At 38.9% G+C, this 27,816-nt stretch overlaps 3 protein-coding genes across 7 annotated transcripts; all 3 read left to right on the top strand.

The window, feature by feature from the left end:
- Nucleotides 1-300: 300 nt before the first annotated feature.
- Nucleotides 301-8,300, top strand: LOC131301774 (syntaxin-32). Its single transcript, XM_058328193.1, has 5 exons — nucleotides 301-794; nucleotides 4,559-4,809; nucleotides 5,921-6,093; nucleotides 7,094-7,288; nucleotides 7,956-8,300. Exons 1-5 carry the CDS (start codon nucleotides 545-547, stop codon nucleotides 8,113-8,115), a joined length of 1,029 nt encoding a protein of 342 aa, XP_058184176.1. The 5' UTR covers nucleotides 301-544; the 3' UTR covers nucleotides 8,116-8,300.
- A 2,332-nt stretch (nucleotides 8,301-10,632) lies between these two features.
- Nucleotides 10,633-16,171, top strand: LOC131301730 (uncharacterized). 2 transcript variants are annotated; one of them, XM_058328133.1, is made up of 5 exons: nucleotides 10,633-11,390; nucleotides 11,539-12,102; nucleotides 13,329-13,553; nucleotides 14,213-14,304; nucleotides 15,358-16,171. In XM_058328133.1, the coding sequence occupies exons 1-5, from the start codon at nucleotides 10,794-10,796 to the stop codon at nucleotides 16,049-16,051; spliced, it is 2,172 nt and encodes a 723-aa protein (XP_058184116.1). In that variant the 5' UTR covers nucleotides 10,633-10,793; the 3' UTR covers nucleotides 16,052-16,171. The 2 variants fall into 2 exon arrangements, with proteins under 2 accessions (XP_058184116.1, XP_058184108.1); XM_058328125.1 differs by having other exon boundaries at nucleotides 11,536-12,102.
- Nucleotides 16,172-19,380: 3,209 nt separating this feature from the next.
- LOC131301779 (uncharacterized) lies at nucleotides 19,381-27,749 on the top strand. Of its 4 annotated transcripts, none has more exons than XM_058328222.1 (8): nucleotides 19,381-19,568; nucleotides 20,230-20,364; nucleotides 21,122-21,200; nucleotides 22,021-23,898; nucleotides 26,688-26,756; nucleotides 26,859-26,945; nucleotides 27,443-27,587; nucleotides 27,663-27,749. In XM_058328222.1, exons 4-8 carry the CDS (start codon nucleotides 23,790-23,792, stop codon nucleotides 27,715-27,717), a joined length of 465 nt encoding a protein of 154 aa, XP_058184205.1. In that variant the 5' UTR covers nucleotides 19,381-19,568; nucleotides 20,230-20,364; nucleotides 21,122-21,200; nucleotides 22,021-23,789; the 3' UTR covers nucleotides 27,718-27,749. The 4 variants fall into 4 exon arrangements, 3 of the variants coding, with proteins under 3 accessions (XP_058184205.1, XP_058184197.1, XP_058184191.1); XM_058328214.1 differs by having other exon boundaries at nucleotides 20,230-20,386; XM_058328208.1 differs by having other exon boundaries at nucleotides 20,230-21,200.
- The last annotated feature ends 67 nt before the right edge of the window (nucleotides 27,750-27,816 follow it).

Below are 27,816 nucleotides of genomic sequence, written 5' to 3'. Positions count from 1 at the left end.
CTGGAATGGCTTCCCTCCGATCGAATCGGAGGGAAATTTAGTCAAGGTGCGCGTAAATTGGCCTGTTAACCTGACTATTGTATAAAAAAGAAGAAGAAATATTTCGTTCGTGTAATTAGCAATAATAAAAAAACCAAAGTCTACACCCACCGATCACCGTTGAATGCTCTTCCCACTGCTCTCAGCTTTTAAAAGACATTTTCAATGTTTTGTTAAATTTGGATCACTAATTGTCGAGACAGATGGAGGCATGGCATGGCTGTAGTAAAATTTTGGCGCGTGATACGAAACACCTGAATTTCTACAGTTTAATTGTCTCACTCTCATCAGTTTTTTAGATCTGCAATTTCCCAAAACTATTCGTCGTCCTACTAGCTGTTCACGTCTACGTCAAGATCCAGATCTAGGGTTTCGAATCGTTCTCTCAACCAGATCCTCTCTCTCTCTCTCTCTCTCTCTCTCTCTCTCCTGCAATTCCCCTATCCTATACAAACACACTATACATATACACGTACACACCGAAGGGCATTCGATTCGGGCTCAGATGAAGTCGAATCAGTCGTCGTATCGAGATCGCACGCAGGAGTTCCTGAGCGTGGCGGAGAAGCAACGCAAATCGTTCGCGTCGGTGCAGAACCCGCCGAGTAGCAGCAGTAGTAATGGAATTGGTTCGAACTCGAAGGAGGAGGGACCGAGATCGGCGGTCGCGGTTCAGTCGGAGTTCAACCGGAGGGCTTCGAAAATCGGGCTCGGGATCCACCAGACGTCGCAGAAGCTGGCGAAGCTCGCCAAATGTGAGTGTTCTTCGATCGGTGATTGTTAATTCCGAGATTATGTGTACCGGTATTCGTTGTTCTTTTTTTTTCTTTTGATAACTCTGGTGTCCGGGCAAGCTGAGGACCACCGCCTACTTGTGAGGGTCCCAATTAAAGTCAGAGCTGTGTATGGATTGGCCCAAATGTGAGTGTTCTTCAATCGGTGATTGTTAATTCCGAGATTATGTGTACCGGTTTCGGTTTTTTTTTTCAATAACTCAGGTGTTCGGGCAAGCTTATGCACCTTAAGTAATCCTTCCCACCGTCCGGGCAAGCTTACACACCTTAAGTAATCCTTCCCGCCGCCCACTTGTGCTGGTCTCAATTAAGCTAGTAAAAAGCTCTGAATGAACTAGCCCCAAAGGAGTTGATAACACACTAAGGGGTTTAGAACCTGAGATCTTCGGAGACCGGTTTTGTTGGCTTTTTTTATAACTCGGGGGGTCCCAATTACAGCTAGAGTAAAACTCTGTATGGACCGGCTCCAAAGGAGTTGATAGCACCTACGAGGTTTTGAACTTGAGACTAGACCTTAGGAGACCAGTTTCATTGTTTCTTTTCTTTTCTTTTTTTATAACTCTGGTGACCGGGTCAGCTTACGAGCACCTTGGCTGGGGACCAATCCCACTGCCCAATTGTCGGGGTCCCAATTAAGGTCGAAACAAAGCTCCGTATGGGTTTTAGGTTTTTGTTGTTCTACTGAAGATTTAGTCAGAAAATGGAAGTAGTAGAATGTTGAGGATCAAAAACAACAAAAAGGAATGTTGAGTTGTTGTTCTAGATTAATTGTGCCATTATGTAGAATTTTCTTTGAGATACATCGTGTATGTGTCAGATTTGGTAGTGTTTGGTTAGCTTGAACGATGTTAGGAAGAAATGGAAGGGTCGTTCCTTTGTTTGGCCTCCTAATGGAATGCTCATTCACCTAAATTGACGAGTGATGATTCCATTTTGCATGTGCATTCTGTCATTTTTTTAGCCAAACCTAACGCCAGAACAAGGATTCGAAAAGAATTACCAGTCCATTTCAGCCTCATTCTAGTGGACCAGACATTGCTTACAGAGTATATGGCTAGTCACTCTTTGGAGAGCAGTTTATGAGAAGCAGTGAAGCACTATATAGGATTAGTACCAGGTTTATTTCCTTTTCCTTTAGGAGGGTTTGTCGTGTGCAGTAGAGTTAATTTGGTGTTAATGAGGAACTTTACATATTCAAGAATCGACATTCTCACATTTTTCGTGAGCAATCCGGAATTCTATGTCTCTTTTCACAAACAAACTAAGGAAGCAAATGTTGTTTTCAAGAACTAGAAAAGTACTTAATAAATGGTATTTGTGGCATTTCTACTTTCACTTGCCAAATTTATTTAGTACTCGTACCTTTTTGCATGCAAAGCCATGAAGAATGAGTACTCGTGAAACTTTGTCCTACCCATACCCGTAACTTACCAGGTACCTGTACTTTGCATGGTAACTCTAAATACATTTTGGGTGCACTAGAAACGTGATAATTTTCTTAATGACTTTTGACGTATCCTAGAAGTACCCTTATACTATATATCAAGCTGTATCCAAAACAAAGATGAAGCTAAGTTGATAAGACTTCTTTTTTCTATTCTTAGCATTATTTAAGAATGAAGATATTGACCGGAGGTTCTTTAGTATGATGGCATCAAACTCCATCTTGTATCTTAAGTTTGGCACTAAACTATTATATGATGTTGGATTCTTAGTTGCCCTCCTTTATTTGAAGTGTAATGTAATCATTACGTGTAATGCATTGCTCTAAATGATAAAATTACACTCGTTATACCAATACCTGTACTCGTACCCTTACACTTGCTTCTTAGATGACATTTATATCTGCATAGTTTGTTTGTGGACTTTTAGTATGTCATTTCTTAAGTGCATGAGCCGCATTGCTGTAATGAATTTGCCTTTATGGGAAAGTTTGGGTTACTTTACTATTTAGGAGGAATTTTGCATTGCAAGCTGTGAATTTGAGGGGTTTGAAGTGTCTGGCACTATGAATTGTGACACTAAAAGGTGTAGGGATGTGGCACACAGCATGGTGATTGGGCCTATAAATCCAAAAGGATTATATCATTGAGCTAGGGACATTGAGGTTGTTAGTGGTTGGGGAGATTGTCTTTACCGCAGTCTGCAGATATTTAAAACTAAAAGTGTTCCAAATTCCGGAGGAGAAGGATACTAATGTTTTACTTGCTTCATTCTGCTAAGCACATATATATCATTTGGTTAGGGACATTGAGGTTGTTAGTGGTTGGGGAGATTGTCTTTACCGCAGTCTGCGGATATTTAAAAGTGTTCAAAATTCCGGAGGAGAAGGATACTAATGTTTTACTTGCTTCATTCTGCTAAGCGTATATATATTTGCTTGAGTGTAATATTTATGGGGAAGCCTTTAGAGTTTTGCAAAGAGAAATTCAAAGTCTAAGAGGACTTTTTTTGAATATGACAAGTTTAGAGAGGACAATTCTAAGTTTCTATAGTTAACTGGCCAAACTTCAATGTATTCTCCAGGTCTAGTTTGTGATATGGGCTGAGGTGAGTGCAATGTAGATTTGGAAGTTACTCATGCAAAAGAACTGGTCCATTGGAGTAAATATGTTGAGTACGCCCAGATTGGGAGCTTGGCCCGACCTAATAAAAGGAGCCGATAGCAATTTTTTGCTTGTATATAGATACATCACTATTCTACAGAGGTGGTTTATAATCGTGACTATGTTGATTGTGCCATATCTTGGGAGCTTCTTAACAACAGTAGATGGTTCTCAATCTGTTGGCCACCGCTTGAATATGGAAGCAAGACTGTCAGTGATGAGGCAAACAACTACAATAGCTTCCCTAGCTTTGCTATTTACTATGGTGTTTTACTGGATATTGATATTTTGTGATGTGCCTAAGCACTCGTGAAATGGAACTTAAATGAAATTCTGCAGAACCAGTGAACGAGACAGAAAACCCATTCAGAAGTGGCGTAAACAGCTTGAACAAAGATTAGACAGGAAGATGGACCTCGGAAAGAACCTTTTTTGTTAGTCTGTGATAGAGTCTAATGTTTTCTTTTAGTCTGTGATATAGTCTAAGGATAACCTAAATGCAATCAATTTATGCATACACCAAGTATCCTCAATACAACCAAAATCAGTGACACGGCTACAACACGCTTGGTTGTTGGTAATAGAGCAGAGAGTAGAAAAAGAAAGCAGAGAATGAAATGAAAGAGTAGTGTAAATAGTAAGTATATGTGCAAGGGTGAATTTTTTGCAAAACAAAACTTAAAATCTGCAATTGTGGGATCTTATTGAGGACATAAGAGGACATTGTAAGGGCCACTTTGGACCCCTATTCCACAGGTATCGCGGTGTTGGTAAGCTAAGGCATTTACCAGCAGGAGTAGAACACAAGACCTCTGAGTTAATGGTTGATCCCAGTAAGAACTTTAAACCACCGGGCTATCCTCATGGTTAAACTGAAGACATGTTTATTAAACATGGAGTAACCCTGTAGTTTCTCATAACTTGGGAGGAACGTGCTCTTCCTAGGCATTAATTGGCTTTGCCACTTATGAGAGCCATGGTTGTGTACACATTTGTTGTTGACAGGAGTCAAACCATCATTCAAGTTACCTTGCTTATTTTCATTGGTAAGTTGTTAAAGACTGTACTTAAGCAAGTCTGAGACTGTACTAATGAAATATTTACTCTGCATACTCCCAGTGGCTAAGAGGACATCAGTTTTTGATGATCCAACGACGGAGATCCAAGAGTTGACGGCTGTCATAAAGCAGGATATTACAGCACTTAATTCAGCTGTAGTGGACCTCCAGTTCGTCTGCAACTCCCAGAATGAAAGTGCAAATATATCAACTGACACAACCACACATTCAGCCACTGTTGTTGACAACCTAAAGAATCGCTTAATGAGCGCCACAAAAGAGTTCAAGGAAGTCCTCACTATGCGGACAGAGGTATACCAGTTGTCACCTTTTTGCATAGCTAGCGAATTGACGGTTTATAGCAATGTTCTAAAAAGCGCTCGGCGCTAGGCGGGCGGCTGACCACCTTCAAGCTTCGAGACCTATTAATCGACCATTAATCGCCTTTTAGCAATTAGTCGGTTTTTTTTTTTTTTTAAATATTCTACAACCTCCTTACCATCAATAATCACAGTTTTTCTAGTTGATGTGATATATCTTCGCTACCATCAATACTTACTAGTTACTACACGTCTACCGGTCTACACTGCTACGGCCTACACCAAACGGTCTAAACCATAAATTTACAATACTACACTACTCTGCTACTCAGACTCAAGTGTTAAATTTTGTAACAAAAAATACTACTCACTACAGAGAGGGGGGATCAAGAAATTACAGAGAGAGAGAGAGAGAGAGAGAGAGAGAGAGAGAGGGAGAAATTACACAAAAGGAGAGGGGGAGAGAGAGAGAGAGAGAGAGAGAGATTACAAAGAGAGAGGGGGATCAAGAGAGAGGGATCGAGAGTTACAGCAGTCAACAATGAGGCGCAGTGGCGGTGAATGGTGATGAAAGGCGTCGGCGATGACTAGCGTCGGCGATGACCGGTGTCGGTGATGAGAGGCGATCGTCGATGTACTGGCGTCGGCAGTAGGCGATGACTGGGTTTCTTCCCAGACCCAGATCGATGAGAGGCTGATCGAATGAGAGCCCTAACACAGTAATTCGAAGCCCTAAATAACCTGGTATGAGTATAACAGTTACCCCCTTCGTTTTCTAAAAATTCAGATTTACCTTGCCTAATCGCCCATTAGCCGATTAATCGCCCATGAATCGATTAATCGCCTATCGCCGCCTACACGCCGACCAATTAAGCGGCAATTAATCGCCGCCAAAGTTCGATTAATCTTCTAGCCGCCTAATTCAACCTTTTAGCCATTAATCTCATCGGTCAGCCCAAATTTCCGATTAATCGCCCATTAATCGGCAATTAATCCCGCCTTTTAGAACACTGGTTTATAGGATCATAGTTGCTCTTTTATTGGAATTGTTTTTCTCTGTTCTTTTGTCGTGAGTGACTAACGTCTGATTTTTTTGGGTGCAGAACTTAAAGGTTCATGAGAACAGAAGGCAATTGTTTTCTGCCACTTCTTCAAAAGATGCTACTAATCCTTTTGTTCGCCAGCGTCCATTGGCTTCCAGATCAGCAGCAAGTACATCAGCATCTCCCCCCCCATGGGCCAATGAGTCTGCATCTCAATCCCAGTTATTTCCTAGGTAAATGTAACATATGATCATTTTGACTATTTGCATCTCTCACTAATAGAAAGTATCCTCTCTGTGCAAGCTTCTAAGTGTGCCACATACATTTTTCTGCTTCTCCTCCAAACGGTTACCAGTAATGTTGTAGTGATTGGAGAGCCATATGTATTTTTCTTTTCCTTTAGACGGAGTTCTTTTCCTCCCTTGTGGTACTCTTTGTGGTTTTAATTATTTTGCCCAATCAGGAAAATATACTTTTATGTGTTCATGGTCATCCATTTATCTCGGTGGTCACGGTAGTTGGGAGGGGAAGGAGCACACTTTATTTTCTTGTTGTGAATCCTATTTATCCATGATTGAACCGATTTGAACCTAGAATTCTTGCAACATTTTAGTATGTAACTTTGCTGATAATGTTCCTGATTCACTTCAAAGGTTCAAACTTATTGAACGGTTATTAAATGGATCCTGTCATCCAAATTTTGCCACCTTTGAGGCAAACGGTCATCTTGCAGTTTCTTCTTTTTTTCCCATTCCAATCAGTTGATGGCTGAACTTGCCAATATTTGGATTTCCATTTCATCATGATCAGACATGGATACTGCTTAGGGTTATTTGAATGGAACTATGGGCATATGGTCCATAACTATCAATGCTTTCATATTCTTTTTGCTTGGAGATTATGAAACTTTTAATGTACGATATACTTTCGCCTTAATAGAGCTTCCTTTGGGGAACTAATGTACTTATGTACCGAGTGCCATAATCAATTTTTGATGCATTGCAAAGTTGTTAGTAGTGCTGGTTGTAAATTATGGATCCAGGATCTATGCTTCGTACAGACTTAAACTGAATCAGTAGACTTGCTGTTGCATGCCATTCACCTAGAAAAATGTTTCCAGATGCAGCCTCATCTTGGATACACTACCTTGCCACATGCTTCAACATCAATATCCTTTCTGGAGTATTTGATTTTCTTTTATAAAGTTTGTATTTTCTTATTTTCCTTTTGAAGGAAGCAGGCAGATGGAGAATCTCAGCCTTTGTTGCCACAACAGCAACAGCAACAACAGATGGTTCCTTTACAAGACAGTTATATGCAGAGCAGAGCTGAAGCTCTTCACAATGTGGAGTCGACCATTCATGAGTTGAGCAACATCTTCACCCAATTGGCGACCATGGTTTCTCAGCAAGGAGAACTTGCAATCAGGTTCGTTCATCAATGCTTACTGCATATTTGCCATACTCATGTTTTGTCAATGCCAGTATGCCACTACAGTTTCTTGTGATTGGTCATGCATTTAGGATATCACTAATTAGAGATCTTGGCTATTATCCTCCTTTGTATTTTAGGTTAGCTTTTAGTGGAAGCAAAGCAAATGTGTTGTGCTTTTCCGTGTGTCCAAATAAATTAGAATCTTAGAATACGATTATATTTCTCCAAATGTTGCATATGGTGCGGGGACACATTCTAAGTACTTATTGTTTTGTAATTCTACAATAAGCTTTACCTAAGGTGTTGTACATTGTTTAGAAATATACCTGAAATCAAGCGGTATAGGGAAGCATATGAAATTTCTATCCTGCATCTATGTGAGAGGCTAGAAATGTTTATTTTGCTGTCAATGTAAGTTCACATTCCTGCAAACATCATTCTATTAGGGGATCTAAGTGTCTGAGTTGGGTAAGAGTATCTGACACGTATCCCATGCCCTTATACATGTCATATCTGTCGGACACGATTACTATGGGGACGACACAGGTACTGTGCGTTCTTGTTTTGAGCCTTCAAGCAGCTGAAAACTTGTTTATATTTTTGGCATAAAACAACTATAAAAATGGGCTCAGAGCTCACTGGATAATTTTATGGGTGCCAGGATTGACGAAAACATGGATGATACACTTGCAAATGTGGAGGGGGCACAGGGGCAGCTAGTCAGGTACCTCAACAGCATTTCATCGAACCGGTGGCTAATGATCAAGATATTCTTTGTATTAATGGCTTTCCTAATGATTTTCCTATTTTTCGTGGCGTAACATAGCTTTGTAACAGAATAAGACAATTTTAAGTAAAGGAAAGAGCATTATCTTTTCTTTCTTGTTACCGGGGAGCCCTCTTGCTTTCGTCCTTCTTACCGAGTTTTTGAAATCACAAATGCTGCAAATTTGTAACTAACTTGATCTTGCCCTCTTCTTAGTTAAAAGTATATGATTGTGTGGAAGGATGTGTCTATGGAATGTAAACTAGAATGGAGGATCAGTAAATACGAACTCCTTACTCCCCAGGAAAGGTAAAGGAGATGCTGTTGTGGTTCATTTCATTTGGCATGTAAACATGAGTTTCTCATGATAATTCGTCGATATTGTGCACGATATGTCAATGTGCCAGTATCGTATTGGTGATAAATTACTGCATACTTTTTAATTTCTGATGAAGAAATAGGGTCACAAATATAGTTAACAGTTTGACTAGTTGAAAATGAAATTCTTTTGAGATTGGCTAATTCTGTGAACAAGTTTCCATTTGACACCTTTTAAAACCCGTTATCATTTGTAATCACTCCTCGGAATCAAATTGCATCATTTCATGTGGTACAATATCGACAAAAAGAACAAGAGTTGCTGGGATAAGCGATTGACGTTGCAAAGTGAGCAACTATTCGGAAGTTACTTTGGACGACGTTGCAAAGTGAGCAACTATTTGGAAGTTACGAGTCCGGGCATACATCTGGATACCAGTGTGTTCGTAGTTGTAAGCTGGGCGTGGATATCACGTGCATTGTTCGGGGGTTCACGCATGGTGGCCCCACCCCTACCCCAAATCTCAAACAATTTTTTCCCTTGCAAATCATTCAAGGGGAGTCATATTAATTTTGCGAGCAAGGTACTGTAATAAAAGTTAGAGTGCTGGTCAAAGGGTTTACCATTTTTTAGAAGAGCCTTACACATCGCAGAGGGTAAAATTCCAATTTACGCCATCGTTTTAAGATACTCTTTGAATTCTTTGCCATCTCCGAGATTTTGCTAGTTTGCACCACATTCTCAAAATTAATTTTAGTCAATACTCTCTCCCTCGAATTTGTTTGTCGACACTACAGTGTTCCAAAATATTTGTCTAGAGGAGTATTTGATTTTAAATGCACCAAATTTCCCTTTTAACCCCTTCTTCTTTTTTTTAAAAATAAACTACTCCTTACTAGCTTTTCAAGAGTTGAATGTAAATGTGAAAACATATACTCCCTCCATTCCACTTAGTTTATCCAATTTTGAAAAACTTTTTTTAGAGAACACAATGATTATACCTAAAAAGTTCCAACTTTCTAATATTTTAACTTTATCTAAAAATAGACAAACAAATCGGGACAGATAGGGTAACTTCTTAGGAAGAAACTTTTGTGTATCCCGGGGATACCAAGCCCCTCCGGTCCGTTTTTCATTTTTTTGCCATTTTTTGATCACATTTTGATGATCAGCTCCGTTCATATTGTAAAATTCGGTGAGAACCTTATTCATACCAAAAATCGAGTTCATTGGACTTTTATTTGATACATGATTAGCAGATATGAATATTGCAAAAAATCAAAACCAGGTCCAAAAACACATTGAATTGGAACCCAGTTTTGTTTTTTTTTTTTTTTTTTTGCGATTTTCACGTGTTCCGATTTTGTACTCCCTCCTCCCTAAATAAGTGTCCTGCGCGCAAAACTAGACCTTCAAAAAGATGCATTTGTTTCATTAAAAAAATTAATTTTTTTTCACAAATCAATAGATAGCAATGAGTTCTATTAGATTGTGAAAAAAAATTAAATTTTTTAATAAAAAATATGCATATTTTGTAAAGCCTAATTTTGCGCGCCGGACACTTATTTAGGGACGGAGGGAGTATCAAATAAAGTTCGATGAACGCGATTTTTGGTATGAATAAGGTTCTCACCGAATTCTACAAAATGAACGGAGCCGATTATCAAAATGTGATAAGAAAATGGCCAAAAAATAAGAAACGAATCGAAGAGGATACCAATGAGCTTGGTGTCCCCGGGATACACAAAAGTTTCTCCTTTTTAGGTGTGATCTCACCTACGTTTCCTAAAACGATTGGATTTTCTGGGACAAAATAAATTGGGATGGAGGGACTTATGAAATTTTACCATGTTAATCCATGCCTTTACCTCATAAGGAAGTGGGGTAATCTATTTACATGAACCCCACCGCAGCAAATAAGGCGGTGTTCCAACTAAGAAAAAAGAATGTTTTAGAAAAAAGAAGATAATTTTAAGTTCAAAAATTATGCGTTTATGCAAATAATTTTTCTACCAATATGGATCTTGTTTGATAGATTTCATTAAGATCTTTTATACGGTGCAAAAAAAATCAAAAAATTATTTTTCATTTTTATTATATTTAAATTTAAAAATTAAAAAAAAAAAACTTTTTAAAAAAGAAACCTACCTGGAACACCCCCTTAGCACCTTCCCCCAGATTTACATTTCTCCCCGTCATCACCTGAATTCAAAATTTTCAGATAAAGCGGGCAATTCAATTTGAAACCCTCGTAACGGTCTCCTCCTTCACCAGACCCACACCCTCTCTCTCTCTCTCTCTCTCTCTCTCTCTCTCTCTCTCCTCTTCAAACCTCAAGCTCCTCCCCTCCTTCTATTAAACCCTAGGAATTTCCAGATCTCTCTCTCTCTCTCTCTCTCTCGGAAAAAACATCAATGGCGACTCTTACCCCAGGAATCCTTCTGAAGCTGCTCCAGTCCATGAACTCCACCACCCGCGTCACCGGCGACCACCGCTCCCCACTCCTCCAAGTGATCGGCATCGTCCCGGCCCTCTCCTCCCCCTCCCTCTGGCCCACCCACGATGGCTTCTACGTCCAGATCTCCGACTCCCTCAACTCCACCTACGTCTCCCTCTCAGACCCCGACGCAGACCTCATCCTCTCCAACCGCCTCCAGCTCGGCCAGTTTGTCCACCTCGACCGCCTCCTCATCCTCCCCAGCTCCCCCGTCCCCCAGGCTTCCGGCCTCCGCCCCATCCCAGGCCGCCATGCCTTCGTCGGTCACCCCGAGCCGCTGGTCGCGAAGATCTCGCCCTCGAGGCGCGACTTCGTGATCCAGCCCGTGTCCGACTCCGACACGGATCAAATCGCGGCCTTGTTCGCGAGTAAGAAGAAGACTGAGGAAGCGAGGGTGAAGGTCGATGAAGTGAAAATCGAGGCGAAGGGTACGAGGTATAACGCGAGGAGGGTTTTGGCGCCGAGGGAGAATGAGGCGGTGGAGGAGAGAGAGGAAGCGGCTGCGGGGTTGAAGGTATTGGAATTTAGGTTCGGTTTTATATGTTTATATGTTTTTGTGACTCTAATTATCGTTTATCTTTGATTGATTGTGTTGTTTAATGTCATTTCTAATTGTTTAGTTTGTTTTTGTGATGATTGTGTGTTGAACCCCCAAACAGAAGGTTTCCGACAGGCCGCCGCAGCAGAGATTTTCGTCGCCCGGCTCGGCTCGACAACGACCGCGGTCTGCGTCGGTGGGGAAAAAGACTCCAGCAGCGGCGGCTGCAGAGAGAGATCCATCGCCGGCGGCCGGGAAGCTGAAGCGCTCGTCATCTCCGGTCCCGTCGAAGTGCGTGGTTCCGAGCCTCGTTTCAGCCAAGGAAGAGAACCGGAGAATGTCCAGGGAGGCGGCGATAGTGGTGCCATCGAGGTACCGGCAGCCGTCGCCCACCACAGGAAGGAAGCAGGCATCACCGAGCACGAGGAGGCTGTCGATTTCACCGGGGCGAAGGTTGTCCAGCGGAATTAAGGTTTTGCCAGCGGGGTTGGATTCAGCTAGTAAAAAGAAGATGGCAAGCATAGCTGCCGGGATTTCGAAGGTTTCGGAGGCAATTGTGGGGTCGGGGAAGGGGAGTAGGAAGAATTGGGATGAGTTGCCGGTGGAGTCGGTTGCATTTTCTGTGGAGGGGAAAGAGAAGGGTTCTGCCAAGAACAAGCCGGATTTGCAAGCTCTTTTGCGAACTCAGGTAATTTGATCAGCACTTGTTCTTTGCTTGTTTCATGACTTTTTGATCAGCACTAGTTTTTTTTTTTGGGTAATTAGATTAGCACTTGTTGTTTGCATGTTTCGTGATGTTTTGTACTGTTTGAGATATAAGATATTTTGATAGAATGGCTTAGTTTTGTAGTACTGTAATAGTTTTGAGAACAGATGAGGATGATAGAAATTAGTCCTTCGTACTCTACTAGATTTAGTAAGCTTTGTTAATGATGAGGTTCATTGGGGAAATTGATGAGAGAATATTACTACAGTTTTGAGCCACTTGAATTTCAGTCACTGTATTGGAAAGCAGAGCACCTATTAGAAAAAGGCATTCTCCTCAGACTTGTTGATTATCCTATAGTTATTATACTTTTTCTACTTCTTGGTACTTTAGGCATTCTCCATAGACATGACTGAACCGTCTTTAAGTATCTCAGTATACGTCCAGTATACCTCTAGTATAACTACTGCATTTGTAGCCTTCCTGTTTAGAGTTCATTGTTTTAAATAATCTTAAGAATGTAACGTAGAATATGTTGAATGAGTTAATTGTAGTCAGTCTACAGACTTTAGCCCGTTGGCATCACATTAGCACTTGGTAACTTTGACGTAATTCTAGGAAACCTTATGAATTGCAACTATAGCTGGAACAAATGAGTTTCATTTCCCAAACAGCCTTACCCTCTCACATGGGAGATAGTGACCCGGCCAAAATGTGATTGTGTATTGACCAACAATATTTACTGCAAGTCTGCAAATGTGATTTATTTGTAACCAGTGAATTTTTTCTGTGCAGCAATTCTAATTAAGTTTTACTCATGTGCTTAGTTCCCTTTTCTTGAATTTGAATACAAGTTGGTATATGGTTGGGATGAAATAACATGCTGAATGCTTTACCACCCGGTTTGAATTTGCACGACCACCACCCCCCCCCCCCCCCCCCCCCCCGATCTGTGTGTGTGTTTGACAAACACCCTTCCGGTGATCTGCCCAATTCTCAACCAAGTATGCTTTGGGCCTTTTTGGCAGTTTATGCTAATTTACTCATTTCTGGTTTGCTATTAAAGCGTCTTGCTTATGAATTTTGCAATCAGCCTTCTACTTTCTTTTGTTCATTTTCATGTTTCCTTTGTTCACCTTCACACAATTATAGTTGGATGATGCACACTACAATGTCTATTTGCTTGCTTTTTACATTCAACTTCACAGGCTGCTATTTCTAGGCGTCTAAGTGACGCGAGTAGCCAAAAGTCCAATAAAGAAGATTCTGAGATCAGTGGAAAAACAACAAAATCTAGCTTGATGGAAGCAGCTGGTTTGGAACCTGAGAAGCCAACCAGCACAACTCCAGTAATCACTGTTCACGAAAAGAAATGGACTGATGGCAGTATTCCGCTGGATGCAGTCTCTACGAGCCTTGCGAAGCTCGGGAAGGTAAATACGAAGATTATTATTTCTATTTAACTGGCTAGTGCTGAAATAGAACATGAGTATGACACGACCTGCCAACATGATAATTAAATGGGTCAAACACGAATTTTACTCGCGCAACTCGATAAGGACACGATAATGGTTTATGACTTGTTCTCTTTCCTTTTCAAAAAATATTTTTCAAAAAATTCCTCTTAGATTCCTCCAACTTCCAATATTTCTCTCTCTATCTTTCTCCACTTATTATCCCTACTATTTTTCAAAAAAAATTTCAAATCCAAATCCAAATCCAAACACAGCATTAATTTTCCTTGTCGACACATTAACTCGAAATGACATGACTTGAACACGATTAGTTTTGATTATTTTGAATTTCCTAATTAGTAGAAGAATTTGATTTTTCAAAATCATACTTGGTTAACGTGTATAGAAGTATATTAATATAATTATGGAAAGAAAAGACATTTATACTATTATAGAGATTTTTTTTAAAATCAAAACCAATTGAATATATAATTTTCTAATCACTTATTCACTTGAGTTTCCATGCTAATGAGTCCAAAATTAAATTTATTTAGGCTTATTGGAATTATTTTTTCATTATTTAGGCCCGGTCTTTTTCACTTATTCACTTCTGATTGTCACATGTTGACAAAATTCAGGAAGCTATACAGAGGAGGGCTATTGCTTCTACAGCTGCAGCTGAAGCGCTGGAAGAGGCCATTGCCACTGAGTCTATCGTGCGGAGCTTAAGGTAAATCATCTTCCTTCTTGCGCACACAAGCACGTAAACAGTGATTCATATTGGCTAGGACATAAGAGCATCTCTAGTACTACAGTTAAGGGCTTGGTTTGGTCAGAATTTTTCTGACTTGGTTAACTAACTCCATTTTGGGCTTCCTAGTGGGATTGCTAACTACTTGGTTAACTCTAACTAACACTAAGGGCGTGTTTGATAACCCTCTTGGAGGGAGGGATTGGGATTGAGAAGGTGATAGGATTGTTAATTCTTTGTTTGGTTGACATTTGTGGATGGGGATTAGTTATCCCATGGGATTGTTAATCCCCCAAAATGGGGGTATTAGCAATACCATGGGGGGGGGGTGTTACTACTAATCCCATCCCCATGGGATTGAGCAAGACTAGTTTAAAAACTCATCTCAATCCCAATCTCAATCCTAATCCTAGCCAAAACAAACATGTTATTTACAATCTCACCTCATTCTCAATTCCAATCCCAATCCTAATCCTGTGCAAAACAAACATGAATGAATGATTCATCCCCTCATTAATAATCCCACCTCATTCTTAATTCTAATCCTAATCCCACCTCATTACGAATCCCTCCAAAACGAAATCTGCAATCAAACACGCCCTTACTATTGAGCTAACTGTAGTGGGGAAGATAAATGAAGAGAGGAAGAGAGAAAAGGAGAGAGGGAATTGGTGTCTCTGATTGGAGTCAGAGACTTGTCCTTGACTCTCGAAAAGTAGTAAATGACAAATGCGAATTGGCCGTTGTCACCTTTTGTTTTCATATACTGACAAACACATTGGGACCTATTTTTTATACTATCTCACATCTTAACTACATCACTACAACAAACATTCACCTCCTAAATTTATTAACTCTTAACAAACAAAAATTGGGACCCACGTTATACACTTTGTGTCATATAACACACAATTTTGAGCAATAAGAGATGCTCTAAAGATTTTAGCTATTACAATCAACTTTTACAGTCTAATATGTGTCATATTTCTTACATTTTCATGTACCTGTTATTCATTATGCCTTCTATTTCAGCATATTTTCGGATCTTTGTTCCACATCAAAGGCAGGGAATCCTTTACCCACTATCGACCTCTTCATGTCAATATACGACAAAGTCATGAAATCTACTGCAACAGCTGAATCAATTGTAACTAACCGCTGTACCATCACTCCTAATGACAATATCCCAACACAGTCATCCAAATCCATTTCTTGGGTAGAAGCCGCTCTGGCCACAGATCTTGAAATCGTCTCTCTCGTAACCGACCACAAAATTGATTCCCCGCCGAAACCACATAAAACTTCATCAAAACGACAATCTCTCAATGCACATTCCAAAACCCATACAATATCTTCTTCCTCACTCCACATAGAAACTTCTAGCGGGAGGTGGACAAGGGGTCTTGGAATGAATGAAACTGTGGAACTTGGGGTGAATTTGCAATCCGAGATGCAAATATGGTTCATACGGTTTGTTGAGGAGTCCCTGGATGCTGGTTTTCGAGTGTTCGGGAAGGGTAGTTCTGATGGTGGCATAGACTGCCGTCCGATTGCTGCAGTGCTGTCGCAGCTGAAACGAGTCAACGAATGGTTGGATCGCGAGGTGTCAAAACAGGATGACCTTCTGAGGGGGAAGATTGAGCAGCTGAAGAGGAAGATCTTTGGATTTGTTATTCAGCATGTGGGGACGACAGTAAATAACTCCACACCCATCGCGTCGTCTTGAATTTGTATGTGTCCTTAAAACATTGACTAGATGTTTTAAAACATTGTGTTTTGCATCATTCATTCAGTAAACCATGATTGGGAATTTGGTTGGAAACGCAAGTGTTTTGGCTTCTTTGTATATGAGTCCCCTTCGTTTGTTCCTTTTGGCAATTTTTATGGTGTGATAATCCACATTGCTTTCTGTATATTTCTTACATAAATTAGATATCTGGGAGAATCTAAACATAGAGGCATTCAATTATTTAGTTCACATATTGTAAGTGGTAACTATTTGGGACAAGTAGGTTTGTGAGCTGAGAACAGGAGTGTTGAAAGGGATAGAATTATGGCCATAATATGTGAATTCTTCTTCTACAGAGTCAAGCATTAGGTTTTCTAAAATGGATTATAGGCCTAGATCTGTTTTTCCCTTATTTGGATAGTTCTCTATCGAATAGAGAGTTGTCTGCTTTAGGTAAAAGAAGAGTTGATGCCTCCCTTATACTCTCATGCACACGGACAGAGTTCGATTTTCGTAAGTATTCATCTCTCTCCTCAAGTCTTAAACGATAGAGTAGATTAGGTTTAACAAATGGAAAAACAAAAAAAATACGATTCTAAATGTTCTAAACACGATCCATTGGTTTCATTGGGCAACTGGAGATGATCCGATTCCTTGGTATTGATATCAGCTATCAAAAACGGAAAAGAAAGCGCAAATTTAAAAACAAATTGCAAAATCATTTTAAAAACTTATATTTATTTTTCGTCTTCACTAGGTAAAGGGTACTTTTCTCAGTGGAGTGAAAATCATATTCATATCCACGTATAGCATTTGTATGCTTGTTGTATATTCATGTACATTGTTGTAATCATGCTTCACATGGTTATAAAGTTGTCCTAGTCTGATACTTTTGTATGAAATGAGCCTAAGAGAGGTTGCCCAAACCCAAAAGTCGCTCTCTTGTGCATGGTGGATTCAGCCAGGGATGTAATGGCTAAAGTTCCAAATGTCATTGACCTTCCAGGAGTATGTTTTTCATGTGTAATATGGATATCGTTTATAGATCTCACTTAATTTTATTAAACAAAATTTTTAAAATCATAAAAAGCATTATAAATTAAAAGATATATAATATCTTTAAGAGGTGTTAAGAGTATTTTGGACATCTTTTCCGGGACAGAGGGAGTAGTTAATTAAACTCATCGGTGGACGAGGGAATTGGTCCCTCAGGATTTAATCGAGGTGCCCGAAGCTGATCTGGACAACTTGAGGCTTGAGTTAGAGGGGAAAAAAAATGGTCATGTTTGTATCTATTCCACGATAATTCATTCCTACTCTGATAATTCATCCAAAATAGTGCTTAGGTTCCATTTGAATATTGGGCTGCGGACTTTATACAGTAGAACTAGTTTTTGGCCCAATGGGCACTATAGGAATAAGGCTCGTTACAGGCATGGGCCGGGAAAGCCCATAAAACCATTAGTTGATTCTAGTAATGAGCTTTGATGGGCTAGGCAGGTCAACTTTATTCACAAAGTCAAGTCAACTTCATTCTAGGAAGTGCAAGTCAAGACCATGAGTTAGGCCCATATGAGGCAACGGATGGGAGAATTTTGGGGTGGCTTTTAAAACACTTTTTATTTTAAAATTTTCTTTTGTTTCTTATACAAAACATTAATAATATATAAAAATTATTTTCCTTTCCAGTCGTGCTATGAGTACATACATCGTGTACATACGTCTTGGGACCTATTTTGGGTCTCACAAAGATGATCTGAGCCGTTTATTTTGTTCAAAATATGTTGACTATCCTTGTAAAATATCAGCTGATTTGGATATCAGTAGGAGCGTTTACAAAACATCCAACTTTGCTTTTGAATTCAAGCCTAAATTCTGAAGCAAAATTGGATGTGGCCTGAATTGTAAAGCAAAGTTGAATGTTTTTTAAATGCTCTTACCAATATTCAAACAAGCTGATATTTTTTCAAGGTTCTTAAACAACATTATTTTGAACAAAATGAGCAACTTAAATCATCTTTGCGGGACTCAAAACAGATGCCTAAGACGTATGTACGCGGGGGTATTTGCATGGTGTATATACTCATATTCTTTTCCTTTAGCAAAATAAAAATAAGCAGTCCTATTCCTTTTTGGATTAGATGGTGTTGGGGTTAATCTTGAATGGGGTGTAAGAAATAATGTACCCCTTCGAAAGTTGGTTACTTATGAAACTAGGTGTATTCTAAAACTTAAAAATAATGTACTTGCATAAATTTTTTTTTTTTGCAATATGGATTTTTTCATAGATCTCGATGTAAATACATTATTTTTAAGATAAAAAATTGTACATAGTCTCGTAAGGGAACAAATTTTATGAGACGAAAAGAGTAATAGAAATTATGACGTTAAAGCATGGGTAAATGGCAATCCCAAAGGATTTGGCTAAACACGTATGAAAAAGTTAATAAGTTTATTTTCAATGAGATTGTATGTTCGAATTTCATGGAAGTTTGAGAGGGTTTGCTTAGTCGTTAACTTCAGATCCTAAAATTAGTTGAGTTGTGTGCAAACTGGCACGAATATCTAATGGTATAGAAGAAAAATATTAGTCAATAAATGACATGGTGATAATTTAAAACAATCCTTCTAGAACCGCACACAAACACACAAACAATGACACTCAAAAATCACAATTGTGGTGGGCCCCACTTGTGCAATTAAAATGGATGCTCCTCATTACTAGTAGTTTACTTAAGTGATAATGTGCAATTAAAATGGACGGTATGTACCCAAAAAAAATGGACGCTTTATTACTAGTATAGTTTACTTAAGGAGAAACAGTGGTCCCAATATATTTACAATTGACGGTGTAAAGAATTTAATCACTTATTTTAATGATAAGTCTATGTAAATTTTGCAATTAATAATTTGGGATTTCTAAGCTCACGCACGCGATCTCTCGTATCTTATTAACCGCCTCATTGATGCCTCTCTCCAATTCTAGCCGTTCTCTCTCTCTCTCTCTCTCACTCGAAGATCAGCGTATCTTTAAGCGCTCCTGAATCTCTTAATCCTCCTCACACAGCTTCGTTTACGAATCTCAAAACACACACACACACACACACACACTCTCTCTCTCTCTCTCTCTCTCTCTCTCTCTCTTCGCCTCTGTGCGATTCCTCTATGTAGAGCATCTCCAGCAGCCTTGGCTGCTGGAGAATTCCGGCGAAAGGGTGACGAAAAGCTCCCAAAACCACACCCAACAGCCTCGCTCCGGCCTCGCTAGTTACTCCGTCGCCAAAACGCCTCGCCTGCTGTGGCGAGATTTTCCTTGCCCTCGCTTCCCTCTCTCTTGCCCTCGACGCAGACCCAGCAACCTCCCTTGCCCTCGACGACGGCAGATTCCGGAATCAAAACCTACGCTGCAGTGCCTCGCCCGCGACGGCCGTCTCCCGTGGATCGAATTCTGACTCCTCTCACGCTCTGCTTCGAGTTCGACTTAGTTTGCTTCCACTCCCCGGCGAGTTTTCCGGTAGGTTCTTGGAATTTATAATGGGGTGTGTGTGTGAGTAGGCGGATATGTGTATATATGTCGGCTGAATTTTTGAATTTGTGGGTTTCAATTTATATTTTTTGACTGGATTTGATTTGTGGGTTTGATCTTGAGGTTTGATTTGCAACTTTTTTGAGGATTGATTTTGTATTTGTGGGTTTGAGGTTGTCGACTGAAACAGTGGTTCTAGGTTTGTAATCGGAAATATCCGTGTTGCTATGTTGCAGATTTCAGAGAGAGAGAGAGAGAGAGAGAGAGAGAGAGAGAGATTGATTTGGTTTGGTTTTGCTTAGGCTGTTGGGTACCCATATATTGAATGGCTAGCTAAAGGAGAGATATTGCACTTTTCCTTGGTTAGGCTATTGGGTACCCATCTCGCGAGCGAGCGATGGGTGTATCTGCTTTCCTTGATTTCTCATTTCATTCATCTCACTTAGGTCACGGAATATGTGTATTTATAATTTATATATTGGCTTCTTCTTCTTCATTTTTTTATTACTATTTTTAACGTTATGTTCAGGCGGCATTAACCTATCGGCTGTCACGCAACAATGTATCATGTTTTTGCTTAGTATATGTTTTCGTCCTTTATTGAGGAAAATTTGCATTTCATTCTTTTCTGGTTTCTTTTCTATTTCAGGTTGATGCAAACAGAGAGAGCAAGAACTTTAGCCCCTTTGGAGTTCTCGACTAAGGCCCTTTGAAGCCCGAATGACTATTCTCATCATTACTCATCGGAATATTCTTGGACGTTCTTTTCCAGCTTTATATTTGGGTAATTAGTATATAGATTACAGGTATTGTTAGGGAAATATGTTGGGTTTCATTTTCATGGTTTAGTTTCCTGGCAATAATGGTCTGTGCCGTCGCTGGTTTTAGATGTAATATGAAAGCTTCTCTTGGGGGGTGATTGGTGGCATGTGGTGATTTGGTGGCATGTGGCGATTTCTAGTTCCTATGATTTGAAGTCTTTACAAGAACATGATCCACATATGAACAGATGTATAATATTACTTTGTACGCTTGGGGTTCTAGCCTTTACATTGAGGAGTGTGACTTAGTGCGTAAACTCTTCGTTTGTGTCCCGACATTCTCTTACAAAGGAATGTGACTTAGTGGGTAAACTCTTCGTTTGTGTCCCGACATTCTCTTACAAAGGTAGGGATATTTTCAACACCAGTAATCTCCTTTTTTGAAACGTGCACAACCATTGGATGAGAACAATCTCAATTCTAACCTAATGACTTTTTGTGGGATCCGCACAGTTGTGATGTGTAATGTAAATTCGGCTTAGATTTCTCACTCCTACATTTTAAATGGTGTGGGATGTATAACACCATTTTGGCTGCATGGCTACTTGCACTACAAAATCTGAGGAACTTTTGCCAATGGTGCAGTCCAAAATTTAACACTTGCCTTGTCATCTAAAAGCTCCATTGATGTGATTATGCATTTTGTTAGCCATGCCATTGTGAATTCAATCTGTCCTTGCAATTTTATTTTTTATCTTTTTGCACCTTATGCTGTTTCAGATAAGCTATCTTGTGATGTTTTCTTACATATCCACTTTGGGCGACACCTCGCTTCTCTTCATTTTATATTTCATCTAAGGTATGTTCAATTCTTGTTTTCACCTACTTAAACTTTTAATTTTAAATAGTTAACTATTTGACGTTTTGATTCATACCTTTTTTACATTGGGGTTCATATGACAGTCTGTTTGGTTTTTTTGTTTTGTTAAAAAAACAAGACTTCAATAGAAATGGCATCTGTTTGGTTTTTTTGTTTTGTTAAAAAAACAAGAAAGATTTCAATAGAAATGGCATCAAAGGGAATGCTATATGATAGATATGCATATCTACAATTGTATCTATAAGAAACAATTGGTCCTCCATACTCTCTGCTGAGTCCAAAAACATCCTAAATAATGCAACTACGATGAAATAGCTTATAACTAGAGTGGAATTAACAAATCTTTCATTATTGGACCCTTATTTGAGGATAAAACTTGATTCAAGGTTTGGGATCACTGTATATTTTGTGATGTCTTCATTTAGGGTGTGAAACTTCGGAATTAGGTTATTTTCCTCGTGCCCCTCAACTAAGCGATAAGATGAAGCTTTGGACTATGGACCTATAGCAAAAGAACTTGTTAGGTTTCTCCAACAATACAACATCTAATAGTTCTCAAATGTTTTGTCATAGATTTTATTAGATTAGCCTAAATTGTTCAATTTTTGTTGTGTAGTCATTTAGTTGGTTTGTTAAAATATGACTCTAATTAGCATCATCCACTCCGAAGGATCTCCTTGATTTTCTGGTGGGTTTTGTTCATAAGCTTTCCTTTGTCTATTGAAATTATCATTTTTTGCTTTAAACTCCAACCATATATTCTTTGTTACCTCTGAAGAATTCAGTGGTCGGCTTTCAGGTATTGCTTGGCCTTTCAGGAGTTATGCTGGATTCTCACTTCTTGTATCAGTTGGATTCTTCAGTGCTATTGGAATAAAATCTGCCCTTACCGTTATGGAAGTCATCCCTTTTCTTGTTTTTGCTGTAAGTTCCAATTGCTTAAGAATCCTTTTTGGAAAGTTGCATTTTATTTTTCCTAGATACGGTAAATGTGGAAAACACAACATATTCCTGTGTTTGAGTGATGTTATGTCTTAACTTGTCCCATCTCACCGATCAAAAAAAAAAAAAAAACTGTCACATCTCCTGGTGGCTACCCACAAGGTGTCTTCTACCAAGGAAATTATTTTGAGAATTGGTTTAACGTGGTATTAGAGGGCTCTATCTGTGGTTCAAAATTCATATACAGTTCCCTTCTTATGCCATAGATCGTATTTTCTCCTCTTTTGAGGTTTGCTTGTTTACATCATATTCTATGAGGTTTTCCACATTTTTTTTAATCATTTTATATGTTGGTATATTTGCCTTTTGTGTGTACCTTAAGGTTTTAGGACTACCTAGGTATATCTATGTCTTTTGGTTCCAAGATTTTGTGGCAAATTCAATGGCTAGTACAAATGCTACACGTGTTTTACTAGAAGGTTGACGCGAAATCTTTTCAATAAAAATGAATGGTACAGTATGGTTCAGCACAATTTTGTTGATAAATCTCCCTCTAGCTTCCACTGTATCTTGAGAATTTCCCTCAGGTCGAGGTAGATAATATGTGTATACTAGTGCATGCAGTTAAGAAGCATCCATTGGAATTGCCTTTAGAAAGACGGATAAGCAATGCACTTGTAGAAGTTGGACCTTCCATAACACTTGCTAGTCTCTCTGAGGTTTTAGAATTTATAGTTGGAAGTTTTATTCCCATGCCAGCATGCCGTGTATTTTCTATGTTTGCAGGTTAGAGAATTTCTGATATCTTATTTCAGTTACCTTAGGTATTAGCAGCTAGGGGTGAGCAATACCTGACTAACCTGTGGGTCCGACCCAACCCAACCGAAGGGTTTCGGCCGGGTTGAACAGGTAGATCGGTCGGGTACAGATTGAATGCTTTTAAAAAATTGATTTTCGGATCAGCATTCGGTAAAACGGTGAACCCAACCTGACCCGACACTTATACACACACACACACATTTTTTATCATTCCCCAGGTATAGAAAGGCCAATATTCCCGTTCCCACTTTCCCACCTCCCAAAGTTCTTAGCTGTTTCCCAGAGAAAAGGCCAGACGTGTTTATTGCTACTTTTCAAACTCTATACACGTGTTACCCTTTAATTGGACTCCAAATTGGCTTTGCCTCTTTACCCACACGTTTCATTGCACGGTGCACGCTCACTCTCTTTCCCTCTTTTATTCACGTTCCCACTCCCCTTACCAGCCGCCCCAAAACCCTACACTGATCGAAAACTTCCAGATCTGAAAAATGCCGCCAGCAAGGGCCTATGCCGTAGACTGTCCAGTCGTCCATCGTCCCTCTCTCTCCGCACACCGTCCGGCGTCCACTCTCCATTTTTGGTAAATAGCGTCCACTCTCCATCGTCTCTCTCTCTTCAAAGTTGGATTTTAGATTTTCGATTTGTTACGTTTTTGAAATTTGTTGTTTCTGTCAAATTTTTTGTGGGTTTTTGTGATTGAAACCATCTCATTTTCAAATTTCTTTTGTAGTTTTAGCCAACCCAACCGACCCGAAAAAAGAGGAGCGGTTTGGCAGACGGTTTTGCTAGTTACACAGATTAGTTATGGGTGCCTACTCGACATGGTTGGGTCGGGTGGCGGTTCAGTGCAAACCCGCCCCGCCCGTGCACACCCCTCGTAGCAGCAACAACGGTTCATATCATTATGTTTTAGGTATTACTTGTTTGCTAATTTGAGGCTCTTATTAATTGACTTCCATCCCACATTGTTCTTCAGCCCTGGGCCCTAGCAGTTCTCTTGGACTTCCTTCTGCAAATCACTTCCTTTGTTGTCTTGATTGTTCTTGATTTCATGAGATCTAAGGATAATCGAATTGATTTTTTCCCTTGTACAAAAATTTCTGGACCATTTATGGAACCAAATGAAGGTACAAATAGTATCTCTCACATGGCTCAATTTTAGTTTCATTGTCGTGATCATACATTTCATTTCATTGCTGGTACACTTATTTATTTATTTTTCTTCTTCTTTTTCTTTCTCAAGTTTGATTGTTTATGGATTTATCGTTCTCATAGTTTTCATCTTTTTTGTCTTCTTCGTGTAAACTCTATTTTTGTTCACTAGTTCGATTACTTATCATGGATTTTTGTTTGTTTCTTATGTTCTGTTATTTTTCTCCCCAAATTAATATGTTATGCTTTGCTTCTGCAATCTAGTTTAACAATTTTTTTTTGTAAAATTAGTCTTAGGCCCATTATGTAAACTTCATAAGCCGACAAGTCCACCTATTAATTTTGTAAGGTTTCAAGTCCATTTTAGGGTACCCTATGGTTTAGGCACTTTCATAAGATTTTAGGTTGCTATTATAGGGTAGGGTACCCTAAGGTTTAGGCACTTTTATAGGGTTTTAGGGTGCACTTTTCTATTATAGGGTTTTAGTGGTTTAGGCCCTTCCATAGGGTTTAGGGTTTTAGGCACTTTCATAGGGTACCCTAGAGTTTAGGTTGTATGGACTTGTGGCTTTACAAAACTATTAGGTGTACTTGTGGGTTTATGAAATGTCTATAGTGGACCTATCACTATATCTCCCTTTATTTTTTCCCTATCTTCTTAAGCTATATGTTTGCCACTTGTTTATGTTTTTGCTCTCAATTTTCTTTCAAGTTTAATTGTTTATTTGTTTTATCTTCACTTTTACTTTGTCTTTCTCGATATTCTTTTTGTTTCTTTGTTCTCCTCCTCGTCCTCCTCTATGGTCTATTTTTTGGTCAATTTTGAATATCTATGGATTGCAGGCAATTTTGGATTATTTTTCTTCTTTTTGTCGTTCTCCTCCTTAAGCTTTGTATTTTTTCTTTTAATTTAATATTCATGGAGTGCTAGTTGTTTTTGGATTTTTTCTGGATTATTTTTGTTCTTATTCTGTTTTTGCTTTTCAGTCTATTTATTCCTCCTCTTTCTTCTTATTCTCGTTTTCATCTCTTTATCTTTTTCATGTTATATTGTGTTTTTCTTTTTCTCAAATTTGATTTTTATATTATGTTTCTCATGTTATGTTGTGTTTTTCTTCTTTCTGTTTTTTTTTTCCAGCCTAATTGTTTCCTTTCTTCTTAATCTCTGTTTTTAATAGTTATTTTTGTTGTCTTCTTCTTCGTCTTTTTCAAGTTTGAATGTTTATGGATTTGTCATCCTCGTCGTTTTCATATTCTTTATCTTCTTCGTGTACACTATTTTCTTTTCACGAGTTGGATTAGTAATTACGGTATTGGTGGTAGTTATTCGCTATGCTTTGCTTTTTCCCAAATTGATTAGTTATGACTTGCTTAGCAGTGGTTTAACCAATTTAGTTTTCCCTATCTTCTTAGGCTATATTTTTGCCACATTTTTATGTTCTTCTTAGACAAAGTTTTCTTTCAAATTTAATTATTCAATGTTTTGGTCTTCGCTTCTGCCTTTTTTTTCCCAGTATTCTTTGTTTTATCTTTGTTCTCATTCTCTTCCTCCTCTTCTTCTCGTCCTTCTTCTTCGTTTTGTTTTTTTGTCCACCTCCTCCAGGGTCCTTTTTTTTTCCTATTTTTTTTTTCGATTTTGAATTTGTATGCATTGTGGGCAATTTTCTATTAATTTGACATTTATAGGGTGCTAGTTGTTTTTCGGACTTTTTCTGGGTTATTTTTGTTCTTATTCTGTTTTGCTTATCAGTCTACTTATTCCTCATCTTTATCTTGTGTTTTTCTTTTTTCCGGCTTTGATTATTTTATGATTTTTTTCTTTGGTTTCTGTCCTTTTTTTCCTAGTCCATTTGTTACCTTTCTTCTTCAACTCTGTATTTGACAGTTATTTTCTTTCTTTTCGTTCCTCAAGTTTGAGTGCTCATGAATTTGTCATCGTCGTCGTTTTCATTTTCTTTGACTTCTTTCGTGTACACTCTATTTTTTTTTCACGAGTTCAATTACGTATTATGGATTGTTGTTGCTTCGTATGCCCTTTTTTTCCGAATTGATTAGTTATGGCTTGCTTCTTTTTCTTCTACAATCTGATTTAACCAATTTATTTGTTCCCTATCTTCTTAATCGATATTTTTGAATGTTGTTTATTTTGTTTTTTTTCCTTTTTCAAGTTTGGCTATTTCTGTGGTTGTATTTGAATCCGTGCCCATGATCCATGCTTTATATTCGAAACATTGTGTTTAGATGCTACAAATAACACAATTTGGTGCTGAAATCGATGCACAATTTGATAGGCCTATTTCGGAATATTTGATTACATGTTTGATATATTGTGTTTGTTGCTGGAATCTAATGGTTAGAAGTTGTGTAGTCATATAGTTTTGTTGTTATAATAGTAGTCATACTACTAGATTAATGGGAATTTGATGGCACTATGTGTTTACCAAATGTAAGTTTCGGATGTTTGGATTTGATTTTTGTCCGTACGATTTTATGTGACATTTTCTTCTTCTTAACTACTCGTCGACTGCGGAGGAGTGTTTTTTTGCTCAGTCCTATTTGAGAGTTATGAGTATGAATATGAAGATAATGGTGATGCCTCAATGATTCTCACCCTCAAATGTAAGACTTCTAGACTTGATTCTGGCAATTAGAATTTAGATTTTTGCTTTGTACACTCTCCATTCTCGAGACGTTGATTAAATTATTTTTATTTTTGTGTAGGCTTTGTGTTGCAGGAGGGATTTATTGGGTGTTTCAAGGATATGTTCGTAAAACCACTATGCATCTTCAATTTCAAAAACGACAAAGGTATAGGAAAAGTCTTCATCTCAATTTAAATTCTCTTTCTCTCTCTCTCTCTGTGGATGGCCCATATACACAGAAAAAGGTACAACCTTATCATTTGCCCATTTACTTTGCTTTCTTCAAACATTTACATGGAATATCAATACTCTTGTAATAAAAGAACGTAGGATGGCATGCCAAGTCACAATGATAAAAATACGTATTTGCCCTTTTGGTTTCGCAGTCTGTGTTGTTCTGTATTTTAGACTTTATTCACTCTGGGTGAATGATTACTCTTTGCACAATACTGGATTTCCCACCGTTTTTCCCGGCGAACTTAGCTTGCTTTTACCCCACTTCCCATAGCTTTGTCGGCAAGTAAAAAACACATAGAAAGGAAACGATTGCCATTTGCACTCTCTCTCTTCCTAATTCAGTAGAAAATCGATCTCAGATAAGAAAGAAGTGGTGGACTGGTTTCTCGGCCGTGAAGCCTCAGCTGTCCGTGTATCCAAATCAAGGTTTTTTTGGAAACAAAGGACGCGATTCTACTCACTCTGTCACATCGCCGGCAATATGGACGTCGATGCCGGTACTGGAGTATAATTTCAACAGTCGACAAATCTATATTTCCCAGGAATGTCGAAGCTTATTTATCCTAAATTGGTGAGGTTTCTATTTTCACCCTCTTTCCCTCTCTCTGCTCTTCAATTTCAAATCCTTACCTCTTTTTCCTTCCAGTTTTTACAAGCCTGGATTTGGTACTTCCAACAGCAGCAATCCTGGCATCCGCTAGCCGTTTCGATCGACTCCCATAAGATAGGTAAGTCGTCTCTCTCTCTCTCTCTCTCTCTCTCTCTCTCTCTCTCTCTCTCTCTCTCTCTCTTCTCTCTCT

Source organism: Rhododendron vialii, chromosome 1a (genome assembly GCF_030253575.1).
Source record: "Rhododendron vialii isolate Sample 1 chromosome 1a, ASM3025357v1".
Lineage (NCBI taxonomy): Eukaryota > Viridiplantae > Streptophyta > Magnoliopsida > Ericales > Ericaceae > Rhododendron > Rhododendron vialii.
This window is presented reverse-complemented; position numbering and strand designations above follow the sequence as displayed.